Source organism: Copadichromis virginalis, linkage group LG7, assembly GCF_057382275.1.
Source record: "Copadichromis virginalis isolate Kocher_CV1m ecotype Utaka linkage group LG7, C_Virginalis_male_GT1.1, whole genome shotgun sequence".
Lineage (NCBI taxonomy): Eukaryota > Metazoa > Chordata > Actinopteri > Cichliformes > Cichlidae > Copadichromis > Copadichromis virginalis.
The window spans coordinates 62643418-62668151 of record NC_140624.1 but is presented as its reverse complement, the minus strand read 5'-3'; the positions used below and the strand labels follow the sequence as shown (position 1 = coordinate 62668151).

General features: G+C 39.6%; 3 protein-coding genes across 4 annotated transcripts; 2 read left to right on the top strand and 1 right to left on the bottom strand.

Annotated features, from left to right (window-relative positions):
- Nucleotides 1–6390: 6390 nt before the first annotated feature.
- On the bottom strand, nt 6391–11548 carry zcchc9 (zinc finger, CCHC domain containing 9). Of its 2 annotated transcripts, none has more exons than XM_085464651.1 (6): nt 11500–11548; nt 9761–10175; nt 7917–8067; nt 7739–7831; nt 7257–7325; nt 6391–6987 (listed from the first exon to the last, which is right to left on the bottom strand). In XM_085464651.1, the coding sequence occupies exons 2-6, from the start codon at nt 10157–10159 to the stop codon at nt 6875–6877; spliced, it is 825 nt and encodes a 274-aa protein (XP_085320777.1). In that variant the 5' UTR covers nt 10160–10175; nt 11500–11548; the 3' UTR covers nt 6391–6874. The 2 variants fall into 2 exon arrangements, with proteins under 2 accessions (XP_085320777.1, XP_085320776.1); XM_085464650.1 differs by lacking the exon at nt 11500–11548 and adding an exon at nt 10986–11480.
- Nucleotides 11549–12157: 609 nt separating this feature from the next.
- On the top strand, nt 12158–17521 carry LOC146706488 (hatching enzyme 1.2). The gene is made up of 10 exons (XM_085465261.1): nt 12158–12209; nt 12305–12337; nt 12438–12503; nt 12923–12972; nt 13427–13496; nt 13564–13678; nt 14229–14401; nt 14697–14778; nt 14865–14986; nt 17472–17521. The coding sequence occupies exons 1-10, from the start codon at nt 12158–12160 to the stop codon at nt 17519–17521; spliced, it is 813 nt and encodes a 270-aa protein (XP_085321387.1).
- A 706-nt stretch (nt 17522–18227) lies between these two features.
- Nucleotides 18228–23837, top strand: wdr45 (WD repeat domain 45). Its single transcript, XM_085464649.1, has 11 exons — nt 18228–18366; nt 18528–18614; nt 19908–19982; nt 20306–20410; nt 20602–20707; nt 20786–20880; nt 20963–21042; nt 21134–21342; nt 22014–22115; nt 22217–22362; nt 23229–23837. Exons 2-11 carry the CDS (start codon nt 18566–18568, stop codon nt 23336–23338), a joined length of 1077 nt encoding a protein of 358 aa, XP_085320775.1. The 5' UTR covers nt 18228–18366; nt 18528–18565; the 3' UTR covers nt 23339–23837.
- Nucleotides 23838–24734: the final 897 nt, after the last annotated feature.

Below are 24734 nucleotides of genomic sequence, written 5' to 3'. Positions count from 1 at the left end.
ATGAGGTGTGTGTGTGTGTGTGGGGTAAGAATGATGGGAAACTACGAAAATATCACTAAAGACTCAAGAAAAAGAAAAAAAAATTATACATCTCTCCAGGTGTCCTGCAAGCAAACATTCATATCCTTTAGAACACCTGCTTATTTACTTTCTTAAACATTTTTTTCTGCATTTGCTATATAATAGACCTCAAGTTAGAATATCTAGCTGTTTCATTAAACTATTACCAAAAAATACTGCACATTTGATATAAACAGTTATGTCATGCATACATTTTCTTCCACTTATCTGCAACTGGTTCATGGAGGCTAGTAGCCTAAGCAGAGAACCTCCTTCAGCTTATCCAGTGTCTTCATGCCACATATTTCACACACAAGGACCAGTACTATAGGCAGAAACATGGGTGTGCCATTGGTTCCCCAATTTCCCCCACTGTGACCAATTTGTATATAGAGGAAATGGAAGAGAGGGCTCTGTTATCCTATCCTGGAACACCACTGATTCAGCACATTGGTTCAAGGATGTGTATGACACCTGAGTGAAAATCAAATCTCAGGGTAAAGGTAAGGGTACACCTTTCACCATCTTAAAATGCTGTGACTGCAGCCATTCTCCAACTCTCAGTGAGTGGTACTCATGGCCCTTGATCATTGGCCATTACAATTTGCATATTACTGTTTATGAAGCTGAGTTCATGACCCATTGTTAGCCAGTAATGCTAGTTTTGGTCATTATGCAAGTGTACTGTTTAGGTTGGGGAAACCTGCTGTCAACTGAGAGTGAAGAATGGCCTGTATTTGTATAGCGCTTTATTAGTCCCTAAGGACACCAAAGCACTTTACACATCCAGTCATCCACCCATTCACACACACATTCACACACTGGTGATGGCAAGCTACATTGTAACCACAGCCACCCTGGGGCGCACTGACACAAGAAGTCACTTGAATGAGTGACGAAATGTTTCTCCCACTAAAAACACAACATCCAGATGAACAGAATCAACTTTCTGGGATATATTACTCACAACATCCAACAATTCAATAGTGGGTTACAGAGGAAATTATATCTGATCCTGTCAGAAAAGTGTGTAAACAGTGAACCAAACTGGGAACATTTTTAACCCAGTGATTTTGGGTGTGTAGTGTGAAGGGTTTGTGGGAAATGCAAATAGATAAACAGGAAGGGATTACTGTTACAGTGAACCCGTTACATTAGTAGGCTCCACCTCAGGGTAGGAAATGCAGCCAAGTAATAAAAAAAGCAAAGAAAACAATGGATCCCACTGAGGCTGAAAGAATAAAAGAGATCAGGCTGGACTGTACACTGCTTCAGATGTATTTGTGTCTGACCTTGTGTAGTTTGCTACTGGAACAGTTTTAGTCCCACAGGAACTTAATTACCAACTGCAAGAAAAACTTTATGGATAGCCTTTTGCTGATACTAAACCGAGAGCATTTGGGTCTGACCTTGTTATAGCTATGAAAGTTTAATTAGACAGTGTTTTGGGAGGGATTTAGCATACACTCATTTCCTGTCCGTTTGGAAACCATGGTTGTCTTTTTTTTTTTTTAGCACAGTCCCATTCATGTAGTTATGAACGTCAAGATCAGAACTGAAACTGTACAGGTTACTCCAAATCAAATCTGTCATACATACATCTCTGAACTTCTGATCACACTTTTAGTAAATCACTACAAAAAAACAGCTGTTGTGGGCTTTTGTGTGTACTTCTATGTGCTTTAACATAGTAGAAAGAACATCAGTGAAAGGACAGCCTCTCAAAGCCATTATTCTTGAAATAACTGCTTACCAAACTTAAATCCCTGTTTTGTGGTAAGGTCTACATTTCAATTCGCTTGAAATTATTTAACTATAAAGAAAACTGTGCTTATTGTGTCCGTTAAACATCAGAGAATTAGAAGTCCTCCAGTTTGTCTTTAAGACTTGGGATGTCTGTATGTGAGGGGGTTAAGCAGGTCATCTACTAATTATTATGTTAATTATAAGGTTATATGTTTTTATTAATTAAAAGCATAAAGTAACCAATCCCACATATTTTGTCATGTTAAACCGCTGTTCTCAAAACTCTTGGTTAATATTTGAACTTATAAGAGGAGTGACAATGGGAAGAAACAAAAAAAGCACCACTAAGAACCGATGGCACAAGATGGCAAATGTAAATGAAAATTAAACTAAAATGAATGTAAATGAAACTGGAAGTTTAACTGGAGTCGATACAAAACTTTAAAAATAACAGCTAAATGGTTTTCAATCAGGATTCACTAACATCAGTCAGACAAATAGCTGAGGCTGAGATACGAACTGAAAAGATGGAAGATTTTGTTCAAAATGTGGAACAGTATAAGATGATAAAAATGATGAAATATCAGGAAAACCAACTACTTGACCAAGAAGGGAGATCTTTAAAGAATAAGAATATTCACTATTCCTGAAGGAATGGAGGGATTTTGTGAAGAAGCTTCTACAAGACACAATGGGGATTCACCTGGCTACAGAGCTGAATATTGAACAAACACATTGGGTGACTACTCCAAAACCCTCTGGAGACAAAATACTGCATGACTTTTAACAGGAACTCTTCAAAGAGAGCATATAACCCCTGTTCTAGCTTCACTCCACTGGCTGCCTGCCTCAATTTAGCAGTTTGGAGACAAAGTTAGAGAGACATAAAAAGACAAAGAAACAGAAAAGATTCATGGATGTAGTGAAGGAGGCCATTATGCTGGAATAGGGGGAGATGGAGGTAGATTCTATGCTAGAAGGAGCAGACAGAAGGAGAACATGACTTGGGTCAGAAACAGATCATAGGTTGGGTTAAATTAATAACAGTAAACACATGTTTTAAAGCTCAATTTTAAGGAAGAGTGGGAGTAGAGTGGCTCGCCTCCTCCTCACAAGTCAAAGTGTCCTTTGGCAAGATACTGAACCCTGAGTTGTCCCTGAAGTATTCATCAGAGTCTAAATGTGTGAGAATGTCAGACAAGGTATAGAAAAAAAGTTATTGTATGAATGTGTGAGTCATTGGGTGAATGAGGCTTTGAGTACTCAGAGTAGAATAGTGCTATATAATTACTAGCCCATGTTTTTTTTTTACCATCTTATAAATTCAGCACAAATTTCACGTGCATTTATCCATAGAATTGCACTAACACGGTTAGTGTTAGTGGTTAGCATTAACTTTAAAATGAAAGACAAAAAGGACCACTGGCTTCAATCTGCACAAAAAAATATAAAGTGATTACAAAGAGACACAAAATCAAAAAGTCACGCAATTATTAGCAGACAGAAAGACTCCAAAAAGACACAAAAGAGGCAGAAAAAATAAAATAAGACACGAAGATAGATAAAAAGAAACTCAAAGGAGGAAGAATACAACAGCAAAGAAATGCATAAAAAGTACAGAGTGCAAAATATCACAGCACTACAGCAAAGAAACACAAAACAACTACAAAAAAAATGTACAAAAAGCCATTAGCATCTGATAGCTGTTTGTACCATCGATGCTTGAGCCATGTTGCTAATATATCGAAAAGAGTAGTGTATGATTACTTTTAATGGTGCCATCATTATGGTAGTTAGGGATATGACCTTGAGGTTCTGAAGATTTACGTATGTATGCATGCTCAGAGGAGAACAGGACTGAGGCAAGATGTTGGGCAATTCAAAATCATAAAAACAATACTTGGAGGAAAGGCCCCCTTTCAGTTTCTCTGAAATTGGAACCAGGAGACATAAGAGAATGAAGCCTCTGTGCTTTTGTTATAAGGCACACTCTCCTGTGGATGAAAACTTTTTGGTAAGTTGTGTAATCCTCCACTGTGGGCTGCGAGCTGGCACAGTGCAGGAGCTGTCTGGCTGCAGTTTCACTTTGCCTCCATGAGAAAGAATCCAGCTGTGTGCAGACTGTGTGTGTGTGTTTGGGGGAGGGGGGGGGGGGTCTTATGAGGGTAGCCACTCTCCCCCACTCACTCTGCTATGATTTACTGCGTCACAATTTCCAGAAACTATCCTTCCTATGAGCAACTGTGTGAAAAATATACTATCATTAACATGCAAGCATATAAAACAAATATACATTTGTCATAATTTCCTGTGTAAGACTTTTCTTTGATTAACTCTTTTGGAAGTGAAGCCAAGATGTTAACCTAACCCTAACATAAACAACATGTGGAGTACCAGCCAAATCTGTTCCACAGAGGCATTAAAGTCCATTATTGTCACAGAGAGAGACCAACTCAGACTGCATGATCCAGGTTTAACCAAAACCATAGCTGTGAATAGGTGAGAGAAATGGCAGAGAAAGAAGAGGAACACAACACATCCAGGTAAAGCAGAGATGTGGCTGATGAAGATGGAGAAACAGAGGACTTTATGATCTAATTCATGAAATCAGTTTAACATACAATTGTGATTAGTTACAACTGACTAATGCATATGAACGTAAGACTGTGGTTGCATTATCTTAGACACGAGCCACAATTCAACCGTGCATTAGTGTATTACTGTAGGGTCTTTACAACATAAAACGACTTGAGGCAACTGTTGTCACTATTTAAATAATATTGAACTGAACTGCATGGGGACGAGTCAATGTCATCATTGTGCTCCACTACTTAATGTAAGTGTGTTGCTTCTTTTCATTGAGGTTTGTGGGCATTTGTTCATACACAGCTCAATGAAGGTCCCATCACAGCCTTTCAGGCGTACGGGCGTGTTTGAGGTCTGGACTTTGACTGGACCACTGCAGCACTGATTCTTTCTTTTTTCAGTTATTCTTTTGTAGATTTGCTGCTGTGCTTGCATTTACTGCCCTGTAGATGACCCAGTTTCATACAGATGGCCTCACATTTGACTCTAGAAAACTTTGGTTCATGCTCCGCTCAGTGACTGCAAGGTGCCCAAATCATCCTCCACCACTGTGTTCACAGCTGGTCTGAGGTGTTTGTGCCATTACTCCAAACGTGCTGCTGTTACTATGGACAAACATCTCTTTGGTTTTATTGTTCCAGAAGTTTTTAATGTTTTGTTTAGATGCAGCTCTGCAAAGCTACACTGTGCTTTTACATAATTTCCTTAGGGATTAATAAAGTATTCTGATTCTGTGCTGACATGTTGCTTTTAGAAGTCATAATTGCACAAACCTTTGCAAGTTGTAGTGTAATGAGTCCAAGATCAAGAAGGGTTGTTGCAGTTTCTCTGAACATTGCACAGTCAGACCTTTGGGTCTTAATTGTTTTCCACTCGTGAAGAATTTTTCTTGGGCTACAATGATGGACTTTAGATTGTTCGGATAGAGCTTTGTAACTCTTTCCAGAGTAATTAGATTGCTGATGTTTTTCTTGGGCTTGTATTTGACCAGGATATATCCTTCAATGCACATATTAAACAGATATGTAGGAGTGCTTTGTTCCATTTGCACAATATCTCTAAAATTAGAAACATCCCGATGTTGAAAAACTAGTTTATGTATTTATTACTTCTAGGCTGGAGTACTGTAATTCATTGTTGAGTAGATGATTATTATGTTCTGATATGTAAAGCGTTTTCTTTTTAATATAAATAAACTCAAGAAGAAAGATCTTTCTAGGCCAGCACTACATCAGGTCAGCATTGATAGCCACTATTTTTCTCATCAACTAAAGCAGTTTTGTCTGCCGAGGACTGCACTGGATTTCCAAGAAACCTTTTGCATCATCAATGATGTAATTTCTTTTCTTCGTGCTCTCAGGGGAGGTTTTCAGTGCAACACAGGCCCTTGGTGTTGCACTGAAAACAAAGATTTATCTTCATCTTGAAAGAAAAAGTCTGGAGTGAACATTTGAGTAAAGTCCAAAAAAATGATCTGTTATTCCTCAAGCTTCCTGTGAGCCTCCTCTCTGTAGCTGCCAGTGTATAATGTTTGAGGTTCCGTTTATTATCAAGTCGGACTGCTGACATTCTTATTGATTAGTCATATAAGCCCCCCTGGTGAGCTGTGAAAACTGAAAACACACTGCAATATTATCACATTATTCCCTTATGCCTATGAGAAGGAAATTTTCCTTGCAGCTTTAAAACACCCCTTAAAGAGAAAAAGATGTTGGTTGTTGACACTGTACCAGATTTTTATGCAAAACAAAAACAGGACTTTCAGCGCTGTGAGAATCAAAGACACAATTTTTTAGAGGAAGGCCTGCAGCCTACTGACTATAAGTTCTCTACATTTTGCAGGCCAAAGCTTAACTGGTCCATAACAGAAGCTTAGAAAGACTTAGTACTGCCTCTGAGTGGCCGTGCTTCCACATTGCAGCTCCACAAAGCATCACAACCACACATGTGCTGATTATGCAGCAAGTGGAGTCCACATCCACACATACAGTCCTTAAGTAACAGCCGCTGTACAAAGACTTTTTATTTAATGACAGCTTTAATAACAAAGGTATTGCACAAGCCATTTAGGCCATTTTTATACACCCTGTGATTTTCAGAGGCTCAAAAGTAATTGGACAACTGAAGACAACCCAGTGGATGACTGTAAAATTCTTGGTGAAATAAAAATTCCCTTCAATCACATCCTGATTGTTTAATTTACAATCCACTGTTTGAGCGGGCAATCCATATGCTGAGGGAAATTGCAGGGGCCTTAGTCTGTGTCCACTTATGACTACTTCCTGCAACAAGAATTCTTAACTATAGCATATCAAAAGTAGCTGTGGAAAACTTTTTATTAAAAAGATCTCATTCATATACAGTGGTATACAAGACTTCATTCCCTGTTAGTGGGTAACCTGTCCATTTATGAAGTCCAGAAGCTGAGGTGGGTCAGAGAAGTACAACGAGGGACACACATTAGCACTGCTCAGTTCTGTGATTAGAACTTCACCACTTTAGGCTGCTTGGGTTTGGCTTTCTTTACTGGAATGTGCACTTCCTCATGGTCTGCACTCATGTTGTTGGACAACCAGCCCACTGTCACATGATTATCTGGAAGCATATGAAGAGGGAAAGAATAAGAAACATCAGCCATGCCCCGCCCAAATCCTTTCCCATTATTTCTAGCTACCCACCACACCACAGGCTAGAAACACATTTGTTATAGACCTACAGACCTTTACATTTTCAGCTTCCTAAGCCAAAGATGTTCTCTAATTAATATCAGACTTCTGAGTGATTTTGCAAACTAATCTAAAATGGATCATTTTTCAGGTGCACTGAAATCCCAAAAGCAAACGTTTAATTCCAAAGGTACTCACTTGGAGTCTGGTGCTCTGGACAGTCCTTCTGAAAATGTTCCACTGAGCCACAAATATGACAGCAACCTCCTGCAAAACACAAGATGCAGATGCAGTTCTGTCATCGTAAAGGGTTATTTTAAACATTCAATGGTGCAAAGCTAGCTTCCAAAAATACAAATATAAAACTAGAAATGAGCACAATAGGTCTGCTTTACAGATTTAGGAACCGGATGCATAAAAACATGCTGGGTCAATTTTATTTATATAGGACCAAATCACAGTAACAGTTGCCTCAAGGCGCTTTAAAACACAAACACTTGAATGCTAATGTTCTCCTTTCTGATTAAAACTACCTCAGAGAGCTAAAAGGTTAGATGAAGACCTCCTGCCATTGTAGCTTAAAGACTGAGTAAACTGCCAACATGGAACCAGCTATCCTCTCTCATGCGAGTGTGAAATTACTTATCGAGGACATGATGTATGAATATCTGTCTTTTTACCTTGAGCGTAAAGTCCTTTGGGATTATCAGGGCAGGATCGTGACAGATGTCCAGTCTGACCACAGATAAAGCACTTTGCATATGGGTAATCACCTGAGAGAAGCAGCATGGTTACAGCAGTGTTACAGGCAAATCTGATACAGCTGTTCAGGTGTTAGTCTCTGTGTTTATTCCTCACCCAGAGCAGGGTCCACTTTAGCTTTGCATTTGTAGATTTCATGTTCAGTGGAGCCACAGCGGAAGCAGATGCCTCGGCCCATCTCCTCATCTCTGTCAGCCTCTGGACAGTCTGCCAACCCGTGACCGGGCTTCCTGCAGTTAAAACAGAACTGAGAAGAGACACGTGAGTGAGGATTCAGAGGAGCATCATAGATCACATCGGGGTCAACAGAATTTCTATAAGTTCACGAAGATTTAAAAAAACATCACAACTTCTAAAAACGTTTTAAAATATACCAGTTTGATGCGCACTGAACACTTTCATTGAAAAGTGTGTGAGCTCAATATTTATATGTCAACTCACAGCTTCCCAAATTGATCACAGAGATTTACTGTTTTTGTTTATCTTATTTTAGTTATCCTAGGATTTTTTCATAGATTCAACTAAAGAAACAGTGTGGTGTGTTTTTGTGATGAGCTGCTGGTAACAAAGCTGTGCCTAAAGTTACATGTAGGCACAACACTGGTTCGTCAGTGTGAAGTGGCTTAATAGATTCCTGTCAAAATGCCAGGAACACGAACTACACTAAAGCAGAGTGAAAAAGCAGCCAACGTCCAAACTGAAACTTTGAAGGAGCTTCAGAAAGCCTGGACAACTACGGCTAAAGAAATGAGAACAAAGTGTCACTTCCAGATCAGGTGTAGCCACCATGAAGCCTCCTGACAGGTGTGATGTTCACGGCTGTGGTGGCAGATTTCAACAACTGCAGTGCTCCCCAAATGACCACGGGTGGCAGTATCTCACACTCCTGCCCTATCTTTATTGAACTATAGCTCACCAGCTAACTAACTTTCCACAGTCTAAGACCGAACTCCATCCTCCAACATGAACATGTTTGCCTTCAAACAGCGTGGTTTATCAGAGACTAACCCCAGAATTCAGGAGTGGATAGAATGGCCTGCCTGCAGTCCTCACCTTAAACCCATAGAACACTTGTAGGATCACCTTTGCGTGCTGTTCATAACTGCTCAAAGAAGTCCTACCATTAATTAATGTTCAAACTTAAATATGACGAACCAATCTCTATTAATCTATGTACTGTAGTTTTTCAAGGTAGCAGTAGTTAAACCACTGCTTAAAAAGCCATCTCTTGACCCAGCTGTCTGAGGTAATTATAGGCCAATCTCCAACCTTCCTGTCATCTTAAAAATCCTTGAAAGAGCAGTTGTTAAACAGCTAACAGATCACCTGCAGAGGAATGGCTTATTTGAAGAGTTTCAGTCAGGTTTCAGAGCTCATCCCAGCACAGAAACGGCTTTAGTGAAGGTTACAAATGATGATAACATTGTATTAGAACATGCTGTAGGTATTACAGGTACTGCGCTGCAGTGGTTTATATCATATCTAATAGACTCCAATTTGTTCATGCAAGTTAACCTTGTGGAGTTCCGCAGGTTTCCCTACTAGGACCAATTCCGTTTACATTACATGTATAAACTGATAAAACTTAGGTTTTTTTCCATCTATCAGCAAGAGTACTGAGAGCACTATGTGGGATCTTTACCTTACAACATTAAACTGATGTAAGACGATTACAGCTCAAACCACAAATGGAATTTCCTTACAAATACAAGCTTTCCAGTTGTATAAGATTTATATATTGTTGAAACAAAGAAATAATGGACCAAACACAATTTTCTTCACTTTTTGTGTCTACTTTATTTTTTCAGACCAAATGTAGGTATTCTAATTCAATGAACTGTGAACTACTACTATTACTACCACTACTTCACTACTGTGAACATGTTGGGAGTTTCCAAAAGTCTTAGTTGGGAAAATGTTTCAGACTTTCAACAACTCACCATTTTGTTCTTCTTATTGGTCTGTCTTTTTATCCTCCTGTCCTCCCTCTTCTTGTCCTTCTTTAGAGCATTTTGCACCTCCTCTCTGAGCTCATGCTCTCCCTCCTGACTTTTTTTAGCCAGGTGCTGCCCCGTTTGCTGGAGATACTCCAGGAAGCCGTTTACATCCTCGCTGACGTACTGCTTTTTCTTGCCGTTGGGTTTCTTTATAGCAGACCCACTGGGCTGTGTCTTTCTCAGAGGATTCCTCTCAGCTACTCCTTTAACGCCAGCAGTGCTGCTGCTGCCACCGTCGCCTCCTCCGGCTCCTGGTGGTCGTCTTGTTCTCAGCTGACTCCAGGGGGTGGCCTCCGCTGGTTTGTGTTTGTGGACGTTGTTAGCTCTCGCCCACCTCGTCATGACTGCAAACAAAACACTGAAGCACAAGAAGAAGGATTTCAAAGGAAACGTGGTGACATACACTTCATCAACAGGAATATTTCCAAACGTCTTCATAAAAGCATTCAGATATAGATGGGTGAATAAAGCCTTGGTAAGCTTTTGAGGTTACTTCCTGGTTGTACTGAAAAATGATTTGAAGCTTAAAACCCTCAAAGATGGATCCTACCAGTAACATCTATTGGTCAGCTGCAATTATAGCAGCCATGACTTCTAAAGCAACAGTAGGCGTCACCCCTACCTCATTTTGACCCCGTAGAAATTAATGCTAAACTAGTAATAGGCTGCCCCACTAGTAAACCTGGTTACGTAGCCCTTGTTATTTGGACACCTTTTGACATGAAGGCTGTTGTAAAATGATCATAATAACCTTATAAAGTAATCTTAAATACTGATATTGTCATATCCCACTTAAAATTGGAACAGAAATTAGATGAAAATGAACAACTTCATCATTACTGCTGTTATTGCAGGTAGGAGTTAAAATGATCCCTCCTGGCTCTAGTGTTAAATGTGTTGTCCTGTTAGATTTCAGACAGTTTTGTTTTGTGACGTGAGATGACAGACATTTTAACATCACAGTGTTGGAGGTATGATTTTAAAGTCTGTGAGTTCTAGCAACTGAAGATCTCTCCCAGCACCATGAAGCAGGGAGGAAACACTGAACATTCCAAGTCTCCTCATAATGAATGAAACAGCAGCAAAGATTCCAATCAGTCACCTCACTTCAGAGAAAATTAAGACTTTTGTACTCAGCCATAAACATATTAGAAATATGGTATCTTACCAGAATTCCCATGATGCACTGGTTGCATCGTCACTAACCATACATTAATACACCTCTCTGCATTTAATTATGAATTATTATTCATCTCTTGCTCTCTTCCACTGCATGTCTGCTTCCTGTCTTCCTCCCCTCATAGGGGCCATCTGATGTTTGGGGTTTCTCCGTATTGCTGTTGGGGCTTAACCTTACAATACAAAGTGCCAGTCCAAAAACAAATCAGTCCAAGGTACAAAGTTTTCGAAGGAGGATGCGTAGTTTCTAATGTCCCCTCCACCGCTCATCGTTGTTTAAACGCAGCAGTGAACGTGTAGCATTTCCAAATCAGTCAAAGCTTCAAACCAGCGCATGTAGAGCTGAACCACATGCTCATTAACACATTAACATGCATCACTACCGCAGCCTATTCTCTTCTATCGTCAACGACCACTGAGCACGTACCAAACCCCCTGTCTGCTCGACATTTTGATAAAAGTGTCTTTACAAATGTCAAGAAACTTCGGCTAAATAGCGTTACCTCCCCACGTCTTCAGCCCGTGTTTGGTTTTTAAACCGGAAATACTTTCTTTTTCTTAATGGTGATTTGTGCGCATGTGTATGGCGCAGGTCTGCCACCCTTTGGTGTGGAGTCATTACTGCATATGAGCGCAATAATAAAAAATAAAGAAATTAAAAAATAAAAAATACATTAAAAAAACTAAATATATATAAATGTGTGTGTGTGTGTGTGTGTGTGTGTGTGTGTGTGTGTATTGTGTAATTTGGAAAGTTATACTTTCTCCACTGCTGATAATAAAATATTAATATAGTATAAATATTAATAAATTAGGAAAAAGGGGGCCGTCTGACTGTTGTGGTTTCCTCTGTTTTCTCTGTATTATTATAGGGCCTTTACCTTCACTATAAAACACTCTGAGGTAACTGTTGTTGTGATTTGGTGATATCTTAAAAAAAAAAAACAACAGAAAAATTTGAATAGATGTGTGAAACCCTACACCATAAACTAGCATATTAAAATGTATTTATGTATTGCCTTATTAAAACTGTGAAACCTCCTCCTATGAGCCTCACAGGACTGAAGGAGGAAGCAGCATCAGCTCACAGCTGATTTTATTTAGTGCAATTAATGAGGATGAGGAGCTGGAAGCCTCACTTGTGTCCTGACCTTAAACAACATGCTGCAAATACTCTGTGTTGCTCTTGTGTGTGCAGAATATCTGAAAGACGGTAAAAAGTCAGCATCTAACATGATTATTTTTTTAAATTACATTTTTCCTCTTTAAATAAGCAAGCGGGTGTTTTTCTCTCCTGTTGTGTTTCAGTGTACTGCAGTCCTCTACAAGAAGCCAAACGAGGTATAATGTGTTCACGTTTAAGCCTGGAGGGATGAGTGTCCTGGTATTTTAAATATCAGAACACTCTTGAGCGTTATGCTGTGTAAATGTGTTTTTACAGCTCTTAAAGATGACTGGCTAATCAAGGCGGTGCATTACATGGAGGAAAACCCAGAAACTTTAGAAGGTGAGCCCTAACAGTGTTTTGGTCATATTTTTTCTTCATACATGATGCTGTACCTCACTGCGCACAGTCAGTTGTGCGCAACCAGGAGCCACAAGCTACCTAGGTTTATTCAGTGTTAGTTAGTCATATGGGCTGAGTTAATTCTTCTAGATGGAGTTTGATTATTAATGGATCAGATCATTTTGGCTAACTAGGAAGCACCTCAAGGGTGTGGCTGATAAATGTTTTATCAGCCGTTATTTATGAAGTTTTTAGGATATCATTTGTAGTTAATAGTCAAACCTTTTCAAAACAAGCACTGGAAACCTTAAAGTTATCACATGAACTAATGGTAGAAAATAAGTGAATGTGATTGAACAATACAACTTTGTAGTAGCACTTTGTAGCTTCATGCTGATCTCCTCTTGTCGTTCTGTTAGAGCTGATGGACAAAAACTATGCTTTGGCAGAAGGAGACATGGTGCTGTTGGTGAGTTACCTGAGAACACATGCCAAAACTGAGGCAACAGATCCACAGACAGACTTCTACACAAAATTTGGTTTGAAATGTCTGCACATTGAGTTTAGGAAAAAAGTTTGCAAGAATCGTACTCTTTGTAAATTATGGACATAACCACAGCCATGTTAGTGGGACCTGTGGTAAACTTCCAGCTGAGCATTTTTGCCACCATAATTCTAGTGTTCTGAATCCAAACATGATCAGAATGACAGAAACTAACAACAAGGTGGGGCCTTGCCTCCTTTGAGTCTAATGTGAACCATAATTTACAAAACAAATTCAGAAGGGCATGAACATGGCAGTTAAGACCAGAAAATCGTAGGAAAAAGTTCATTGAGGTCATTTAAGCTTCATAACACTGAGCAAAGATGTGATGTGGACTAGGCAGTCGGTGAACACTCTAAGTATTTCATTTCTTCTGCAGAATGACAGGAATGCAGTGAGCAGTAGCTGGCCAACTCTGGAGATACCCTATATCATTAGCCCAGATTTAGGTAAGCACAGTATGTGCATTTCATTGGATCTTTGAGAAGTCTGTCTTACTGCCACTTTGTTTTTCAGCTAGTCGCACAGATGATATTCTCTCTGCTATGGAGATGGTGTCCAAACACACCTGTGTATCCTTCCACAAGCGAACCATCGAGCAAAACTACCTGCTCTTCAAAACCAGTACAGGGTATGTAGTTTTCTGAAGCTCAGTCTAAACTCTGTTTGAACTGCAGTTGGAGCTCAGATTGTATGCTGAACACCCCAAGTTTTCTGCAGCACTTAGTGTTCTGATTGGGTTTCTGAAATATTCAGTTTCTGTATCTTAACATGACAATATGACATCCTGGCTGCAGAAACCTCTGGCCTGTACTGCAGGTCAGCATACTCAGAACCTATATCAGGCTTCACTAAATCTAGTAACTGCTATCACGTAACAGAGAATCACTCAGCAATGTCAGTCTACAAAAGAAAAAATGGTGAATTTGGTACTTCAGTCATGCCTCAGAGCTCATGACTGTGAGGATGGAAATGGATCAGTTGAAAGTGAGTTTAAGCACCCTGACCAAGGCACATAACGCTGGTTTAAAAAGAAAAAGACTCTCCTCACTGCTGGCAAGATTAAGTACAGCAACAACTGCTTTTTATTTTTCAGATATTAATGTTTAAAGATGGATGTCTCATTTAAAAGAAAAAAAAACAAAAACAAAACAGGACACTAACCTGCAGTTTTGTTCTAGCTGTGCGTCATTTGTGGGCTTAAAGGGTGGCGAGCAGCCTGTTTTTGTTGGGCCCCAGTGCATGGTAGGTAACATTGCACATGAGATTCTTCATGCTCTGGGTTTCCACCATGAACACACAAGGATGGACCGTGAACAGCACATCACCGTTATTCACAGCAACATTATGCCAGGTAAGGGTTCTCCTCAAATATTATCTGTACTGTTTAAACGCTATGGTAGCTAAATGGTCATAATGCTTGGAACTTGTACAATAAGAAAAAGTGTTTTGTATGTATGTGTTTTTCAAACTCCAGCTTTCCCTTTATTTGACATAAAAAAATGAACCTGTTTACATGTGTGAGGCAAACACAGCTCTCATCTTGGAAGATGAGCTTCACCACAGTTTACTGCACATTGTGCATTTACCAAAACTTTTTGGGGGTTATTGATTGTTTACACTCAGGGAAAGTATCACATGTCTTTCAGGGATGGAGAAAAACTTCAGAATGCAAGATGGCGAGACCTTTTCTCTTCCATATGACGCTACCTCCATCATGCACTATGGAAGGTACAGTACCCAAAATGACAAATGCATAACAAACCGTTTCTCTGTAAAGGTTATGTGGTACTTCAAGGTGATTACTCTTGTGTCAGGGATTTTTTTTCAGCGACCGGCCTGCCCACCATCTTCCCAAAGAAAGATGTGAAGGAAATGGGACAGAGAGATAAACTGACAAAGACTGACATTGAAAGGGTTCGACGTCTCTACAGCTGTGGTATATTCTCAACTCTGCTCACTGCACATAAATTTCATTTGTGGTCTCCACATTTTGAAGCTTTAAAGTTAGTGTGGCCACCATATTTTTGTTGGAACCAGAAGTGATCGCATGTGGAATCTTAGCAAGGTGCACCGAGGCGCTGTTTGGTGCTAATGTGGAGAAAGTGATCCAACAAAATGTCTGGGATTGTCCATCAAAAAGTTGTCAGCCAAGCTGCCTGTCAAAGTAGCCATGCCTCTGAATTCAAGTCTTACCCAAAACCAAGTGAGTTGTAAAGATCCATTAGCTAAAAAGAGCACCCCAGCCTAATATAGGACTTTTGTTTTCCCTCCAAGTGGCAAAAGTGAGTTTCCTTGTGACAACCATTTTGCATTTTTAATCATTTTATATGTACATATGATTTATATATACAGTTAGGGCCGTATGTATATATATTTAGACACTGACACAGGTTTTGCCTGTTTACTAAAACATATTCATATTGTTGACATGGACATAATGTGTATCCACATTCAAATTGGATGAAGGATTTAGAAGTTTTAGTTCTTTAACATGTGCTACGCTATTTATTTTTTTTAAAGGGACCAAAAGTAATTGGACAATTGACTTAAAGGCTATTTCCTGAGCAGGTGTGGACAATTCCTTCATTATCCCATTATTGATTAAGAAGATAGTAGGCCTAGAGTTGATTTGAGATGTGGCGCTTGCATTTGGAAGATTTTGCTGTGAACCATGCGGTAAAAGACATTTTCTGTGCAGGTGAAGCTGTGAAAACGGAAACAAAACAAAAAAAAATCATAGAAATTGCTACAATATTAGGAGTGGCTAAATGTACAATTTGGTACATCCTGAGAAAGAAGGAAAGTACTAGTGAACTCAGCAATGCAAAAAGATTTGGATTCTTTGGACAGATTCTACCAGAATGATGGTATACCACATCACCTGTAAAACATGGCACAGGCAGTGTCATTGCTTGGTCGTGCATGGGTGCCAGTGGCACTGGGATACTAGCGTTCACTGGTGATGTGACACAGGACAAAAGCAGCCCAGTGAATTCTGAGGTGTTCATAGACATGCTGTCAGCTCATATCCAGCTAAATGTAGTCAAATCGATTGGGTGGTGTTTCATTATACAGATGGATAATGGCCCAAAACATGCAGCCAAAGCAATCCAGGAGTTTATTAAAGCAAATAAGTGGCGTATTCTTGAATGGCCAATTGAGCATGAATTTCATTTGTTGAAAACCTGAGACAGGCCCACAAACGGAAACTGAAAGCTGCTGCAGTAAAGGTCTGGCAGAGCATTAAAAAGGAGGAAACCCAGCATCTGGTGATGCCCATCAGTTCAAGACTTCAGGCTTTCATTGGCAACAAAGGGTTTTCAACCAAGTATTAGATATGAATATTTTATTTTCAGTTATTCCATTTGTCCAAATACTTTTGCACTCTGAAATTAAGGGATTACGTACATGCAATCTTTATGTAACTCACTGAATTAAAGCTGAAAGTCTGCACTTCAACCGCATTTCAATTTAAAATTCATTATGGTAGTGTGCAGATCCAAAATTAGAAAAAAAAAAAAGTTCTCTGTACAAATATTTATGGACCTAACTGTATAAAATATGCCAATGAAATGTATTGGCAAAGGACATCAGCAGTTACCTTTGTGTTTACCCAGAATTTGTAGCACATCTGGTTAAAGTCTGAACCACTCTGTAAGCCGTCCAATATAATACCAACATAAAGGAAAATCTGTAAGGAAATATAGGGTGGGCTTTGTAATTTGTTACTTACCGCATTCAACAGTTGAAAGCTGGAATAGATACCTGAGCTCTGGCCTCAATAGCAAGTATAAGAATAACTGAAGGAAACTAAAGACCTAATAATAAGTCTCACTCTGAACAGACTCACAATGTAAGTCAGCCAGCAGAAATGGCCAAAACACTAGTGTGGCAGAATATAGACTTTAAGACCCGAATGAACAGATTACAAAATGCCAGAGGGGGGCTGTGTTAAAGAAACTGCTAAAGTCTCAGAAATTAAGGACTGAAAAGATGCAAACCAACTACAGAGAGGGAAAAATGTCAAACAAAGAAAAGATGTCTGACCGAGACATGGCAGTCAAATGATGTTGAACTGACAACAAAGATGCCCTTGAAAGCTGATTCTGTTCATCTGGAGTTTGCAAAATTAAAATTAAAAAAAAAAAAAAAAAAAAAAAAAAAGCGATGACCTGATGATCCCAGAATGTCCTTTCTGGGTTTTCCTTGCCTCGATTATTGAGGATGCATTTGGATGTACAACGAAGATGATAGCAGCAGTTTAACTTCCAGAGATTTAAAAGCTTATTAAAACCATTTATTAGACAACCATTTATTATATTTTTAAAAAGTCAAAGTTAACTAGTAATTCTATACATGCAGACTCAATGAGTTTAAAAAAATGCTGTTTTTAATCTTTGCTTGTTTCTCATTTTTCCAAGATTCCCTTAAACAAACTGAGAAGGAAAGCCATGACTGGGATGATGTCTGATCTCGGTGCCACCGATGGAGGCTATGAGAACCAGATTACTAGCATTGTGGTTCTATCTGCCTACTCCAGCACCTGAACAATGACACTAGCAGTCAACAAACAAACTAGTTGTCATCACTGACACATCTATTAATGAAAATATGCTGGCCAGGATCTGGTGGATTCATCTCCACTGTTCAATAAACCAAAATACTTTGTTTCTCTCTAACCAGAATTTGTTAAGACTTTATTGTTTGCACTTTTTTTGGCTTCTGGGGGAAGAAATGGTAGGCTTGATGATCAGATGTGCACACTGAACTCACTCAATTTCTGAATTTTAGAAAAATAGACTTCAATTAAGGGTAAAAGAAATATCACAAAGGAATACAGGTGATGTAGTTTATAGTGCGATATTTGGGTTTTAAAGAGCAACACCCATATTCTCACGAGAGCATGGGTGTAAAAGCTGTTCTGATCCACACTCCAGTCCAGAAGGTGGCGGTAATGCACCTGAAGGTGTTTGGCAACCGGTATAAAAAGATAGAAGGCCCCACAGAAACCAGTGTGAGTATTCCAGTTTGAAGGACCACTTATTCTGATGAAAATAAACTGGTTGGCTAATAATTGATATGAATATGTTTATTACAATTATGAACTCAGATTATGCAATTAGTCTTTTAACGTTTAATAGAAATTCTTTTGTTTACTTGTTTTTTAACAGGAAGCGGAACCTAACCGGAAGCACGTGTCGGTGACGTCTTCCTTGAAAAACAAAAACAAACCTGTGTGTTGCAATATTTCTGTTTTCAGTCGACGTTTGATCAGCGCCTGAAATCGTTCGTCTCGTTTTTGGTGTGCGCCTTATGGTAAGACTTGCATATGTATTTAAATCCAGAGAAAACCAACAAATGATCGCTTCTGCCTCCTGCTAATGTGGCTAGCTGCCTCTGCCAGCTTAAAGCATCCAGAGAAAAACGAAGACTGTGGGCTGAAGATCCGTCCTATTCTTTTGTCCCATCTTTCTCAGGTTGCTGCAGTTTACCGGTAATAGCTTGTTTGAGAGCCATGGCCCAGCAGAGAGGAGTAAACAGCCTGCAGTTCAATCAGGACCAAAGTAAGTTGCCTTTGTTCATGAACTGAGTTGGTGCACGTTTTAGAACCAAACTAAGTTGAGTTACTGAGGAGAAACCTGGCAGATTTACAGAGGCTCGAAAATTTTATTCATATTAACGTCAAAGGGGAAAATGCACACCCAAAAGAACAAGATAACAATGGGTACAATGAAACTAGAGAAAGTGGTGTGAGAACGGTGGCACGTTCTCTGGCTACACAAAGGGAAGGCCTTCAAGGGAAATGGCTTTGTTCTGTAACTACATTCTTTTCAGAGCTTTTCAACATAAAGTTGTCTCGGAAATAATCCATGTAAGATTTCTTATGTCTTTTAACTTACAAGTCGCTCTCTGAAAATTTGGTAAATTATGATATTAGAATAATACACATAGATGAAACTGAACACTGCTGTGAAAAACCCAGAACGATTTACGAGCTAACCGCCAGACAGAAACTACATGTATTAAGCTGGTTGTGGTTAAACATATTACATATACAAAAACAGAATTAGTAAGAAATACAGAACCAGGCAAATGTGTGATAAAGGAAAATCTATATGTACCTTCAGTTATTCTCCTGATATCCATCCACACGTTCATTAACTACCAGTGATTACTTGTTTTGCCGGTTAATCGTCTGATTTTCTGACCTGGTCACTGCTTGGTGAGCACAGCCTTCCCCCAACAAGGCAGCGCTGAGACTTATCTTCTGTCTAAACTGAAAATGTATTGCAATATGTTGATGAATGTGTAGATCAGAGGGAAGGTGTGGGTTGAGTAGTTTGGAGACAGAGTTAAAGAGGCGTGTTTTGGACATGTGCAGATAATATAGAAGATAAACAGCATTATTTAGAAAGAATATATTAAACTAGTATATAATAGCAAAATCAGTCTGAGTCTGTTACTGTTGCTGTTGCTAGCACTATCATGTAGCACTTGAATCAGAGTCAGAATACTTTATTAATTCCTAAGGAAATTATGTGTTTACAGTTGCTCCAAGACGATAGGAACAGCAACAGACTGAACTAAATTAGATAATAAAATAGATTACAAAGTTACAAAATATAAGAAATAACTTTAATATATACAAGTAGCTCAATTATAAATATCCAGAATATTACAGAGAACTATGGAGGCAACACAATGAAAAAGCCCCTGATGTCCCCAGCACCTGGTTCAGTTTGGAGGATTATTACTGGGCTGTAAACGGCTCCAGGCAGCTAACATGTTAGATTTGCCAAAGCTGAATAAGAATGATTCATAGGTTTAAATCTTCTCTGTCCTCTAATCATCACCAGGCTGTTTCTGCTGCGCTATGGAGACGGGGGTCAGGATTTACAACGTGGAGCCGCTGATGGAGAAGGGCCACCTGGGTGAGTCCTCTGACCCGGCTTTCACATGTAGAGCAGTGCCTGAGAGAGAGCTCATTCATTATTTCTAGACATGCTACCAATATTTTTCAAGACATTTTGGTAATTATTTTCAAATGTTTCATGAATATTTCAGACATGTTATGTGTTTATAGATGTTAATACTTTTCAGACTTTTATTAGTGTATTTAAATGTTTTTCGTGGTACCTCAAGTGGCTGAAATGCTGGGAAAACGATGACTTTCATAACGAGAATACAAGGAAAACATTGTTCTTGTGCACCTTTCCCTAAAAAGGACTTGAATATGTGTTTGTGTCATTTGCAGACCATGAGCAGGTTGGCAGTGTAGCCCTGTGCTCCATGCTGCATCGCTCTAACCTGCTGGCCATAATTGGAGGTGGAGTCAATCCTAAATTCTCAGAAATATCTGGTGAGTTGGTTTAAAGTAGGACGTGCATTGTACAGCTTTGACCGGTGTGTGTGTGTGTGTGTGTGTGTGTGTGTGTGTGTGGGGGGGGGGTCATTATTATGAGAGGTGTTTGCTATACCCAAGATATGTGAGTGCACCTTAAAAACATGATGGAAAAATAAGTTTTTAACAAAACAATGTCAATGTCTCAGTGTTGATTTGGGACGATGCTCGGGAGTCACGGGATCCTAAGGACAAACTGGTGCTGGAATTCACCTTCACCAAGCCTGTTCTGGCTGTCCGCATGAGACACGACAAGTGAGTTTTACATCACCTCACACATGCTGTTTATTGTCACTGAACTGTCAAAATGATAGTTGCCTTTGCTCCCTCTAGGATCATCATTGTGCTGAAGAACAGGATCTATGTGTACAGTTTTCCAGACAACCCTGTCAAGCTTTTTGAGTTTGACACCAGAGATAACCCCAAAGGTATCATACTACTTGTGTAGAGCTGTTTTTCCATTGCAACATCCTGCTTAGCATTTTGAATACAGTGAATTCTTTCTTTCAGGTCTTTGTGATTTGTGTCCCAGTTTGGAGAAACAGCTTCTGGTCTTCCCAGGTCACAAATGTGGCAGCCTGCAGCTGGTTGTAAGTCACAAACAAACAGGACGTTTTATTTCTCCTGAAGAAAATGTCTGTGTCGTAAAAGTCGTAGTCTAACATGTTGCTTTTTATTCAGGACCTGTCCAACACCAAACCTGGAACATCATCTGCCCCTTTTACTATCAACGCCCATCAGAGCGAGATTGCCTGTGTGGCACTCAACCAGCCCGGCAGCGTGGCAGCTTCAGCCTCTCGTAAAGGAACCCTCATCCGCCTGTTCGACACAACGACCAGGGACAAACTGGTGGAGCTGCGCAGAGGAACAGACCCTGCCACTCTTTACTGGTAAACACTCAAGTAGTAAATGGGTAGTGCACCGATGTTCCAGAATATTTCAATGTTCCTGTGTCTTCAAAACCTCTCAGAATCAGACCTCAGTGCATGCAGCAAGGAGCACACTTAGCGTTACAGAGATCCTTCACCCAATAAATCAAAAATAAATAAATAAACGCCCTCTTCCTAAAACTCCTATGAATGTATATGAATAGAGCCAGTTACAAAAATATCTGTCTACACATTTCATTCAAAAAAAGATCACCACTGCACAGCTTCAGTTGATATTAACCATACGTTGTAACATCAACAGGGGTTGCTGAATCTGGCCCATTATGTGTTAATGGGCACATTATGTTCTCTGGTAATTTCTTTAATTAATTAAATGAATTACAATAGTCTAAACTAATATATATCTTACATCTTAAAAACTAGGATTTTTTTTTTTTTTGGCAATAGAACAATACATTAATTCTGTTCCTCCATCAAGATCAGAGAAATTAAAGACAAAGAAAAAGGCCTTCTTATTCCATATTTATTCTGCATGATGAATAAACTGATTTTAGGAAAAGTCATGAAATATGAGGTGAGGGTTTTAATGTAACCGAGCTACAGAATGGCCTGTAGCTCGGTTACATTACATTTGGCAGTTGTAAAATGATACTTGTGGTTTTTCTTTCCAGCATCAACTTCAGCCATGACTCATCCTTCTTGTGCGCATCCAGTGACAAAGGCACAGTTCACATCTTTGCACTCAAAGACACCAAACTCAACCGTCGCTCTGCGTAAGACCACTTTCTGCTAATTGAGTCCTTTTAAAACACACACACACACACACACACACACCATCGTGATCCTCACGCCTCTGCTCCTCTTCATCCCACAGGCTGGCACGTGTTGGGAAGGTGGGTCCTGTGATTGGTCAGTATGTGGACAGCCAATGGTCATTGGCCAGCTTTACTGTGCCTGCTGAGTGTGCCTGTATCTGTGCTTTTGGAAAGAATACTTCCAAGAACGTCAACTCAGTCATTGGTGAGGGAAACGTCAAAATATAAATGTTGTCTTTTGTCATATACACAACACAGCAACATGACTGCATTGGTTGTTACAGTGACATAACCATAAATTCACACCTAGCATGTTATGGTTGGCTCGTTCACTGCTAAACAAAGAAGGAAGAGCCGGGACTTCCGGCGTGAGGACATGGTAGCATAGCACCAGAGACCCTGCTATTGGGGCTCAACAATAAAGGAGGAGATGTGCGGCGAAATAATGCTTATCGGGAATCTGAAAAAGAAGTCGGTCACAGTGTAACATCCCGAGAGTCAAGATGGGGAGGGGAGAGAACCACACTGGAAGCACACCAACCTATAGACTCTCAAACAGCTGATCCCGTTTTCTTTATTGGTTAGGATTTGATAGTGATGGGAGTTTTACCAAAATTCATAAGATTCTTTGCTTTGATGCTGTTTTTAATGCGTTTTAAGGATGTAAACACAAACATTTTACCCATGTCTGCAATTATTAAAAAAAAAATACGATAGTGGCATGTGAAGAAAAACAAACTTTATAGCTTGAATATTCAGTGGATTGCTGGATTACTAAAACAATCGGTAGCTGCAGCCCTGGATCATGTGTGTGTCGGCCTTTGTGGTTTTAAAAAAAAAAAAGTAGTCCAGAAAACTCCCATAATGACCATTCTGCACTGTATGCACCATGGACGCATGTTTTACACTTAGCATGAGTTCACTTGTATTTACATATGGCATCTGATATTTTAACAAGAACAAGAATTTGTGTCATTGTGCCTTTTTTTATTTTTTTGTAGCCACAGTGCTACACTCTGTGTGTCTTTAAAAAAGAAAATTGTCATTGTAGTTCTGTTTTGTCTCCTGCAGCCATATGTGTGGACGGGACCTTCCATAAGTATGTGTTCACCCCTGATGGAAACTGCAATCGAGAGGCCTTCGATGTGTATCTGGACATATGTGATGATGACGACTTTTAAGGCCACACAGAGAAACAAGTTCTAGATGAACATGAGGATTATGAATGGAAAAAGACTGATTTTAATGAATTATCTCCTGCTGTGAATCTGAGGAGCACAGACTTAATGCAAAGAGTCTGTTATATGAAGTTTTATGTAATCAGTTTTACTTACAGTGTATAGCAGTGTGAATATAAAGTTTTCTATTGGGCTGTTAACCATCACTCTGAAAAGTTCATGTTATATAACAAAAACAGGAATGTATATGTTGTATGTCTTGGAAACTAATATTGAATTAAAATGATACTAAAATTTGAATTCACTTTTGCTAAGAAAGCAGAACATGAAGCCCTGTTATTTGCCTGTTACATTAGTGAATGTATGGTGCACATTTCATGGCATAAACAAAAAGCACTTACGTGGAAATGTTGCTTTGTCATGCTGCTGTAGCAGATCACAAACTTCCAGAGCTGCCACTCTCTGGGGAGTATTTCCTTTTAAAGAACATGTACTTATTTTATGTATATTTTGTTCTTTTTAAACATGGTTAAGAAGTTGGTAGTGCAGTAAAAATTAGAGAAGAGTAGCATGACAGAAGTTTACTCTGATTGCACAAACGTCATGTAGGAGCAGGTAATGGATAAAAGGCATTGAGCTTATTACATGGAGGAGGTGGCAGATGATTGCTCCATTCCATAGTCAGTATCCGTAGACACTCCTGTCAATGATCTGACTTGAGGGGGTTCAGGCCTAAGCAGAACAGCAGTGGGGACAGAGCTACAGTGCTATGGGCTTGAAGTTTGCCCCTAGCGTTGTACGCCACATCCCCATTGAGTTCTCGATGAAGGGTCTTAGGGTCCTAATGATCTTGTACAATTCTAGGCATTCTGGGATCCAGGTGTGGGGCACTAAATCACAGGTGGTCTTGTAGTCAGTAGCTGGTGTTTCGCTCCTCTGGTGTTCCTGCCTATTCTCTTCTGTTCCCCACTCATGTATTTAGCCATATGCTTGTTCATCTTAGCCACTATGATTCCTGATGGGAGTTTCCATGTGGTGCTCAGGCAGGTTATTGGCTTGTAGTTTGATGGGACCTTCAGTTAGCAATTCTGGGTGTTTCTCAACGATTAGCAGCTGGTTCATTTGTGCTGCCATATGCTCGTGGAATCAGCTTCTTCAGTCAGTATGCGTGAAGCATGTCGGGACCTGCTGCTGTCCAACTCTTCATACTGGAGACCCTTTATTAGATATCTGCCACTGTGATGGTTACTGGACCCTGTTCAAGGAGGTTACTGTGGTCTGCTCTTAGGTCCACAACTTGCTCCTAAGTTAGTGTCTATTGCAAGTATGTTTTTAATCGCAAATGTGGGTAAAACACTCACATTTCCATGGTGACAATGGCACGCTACAGAGCCATCTA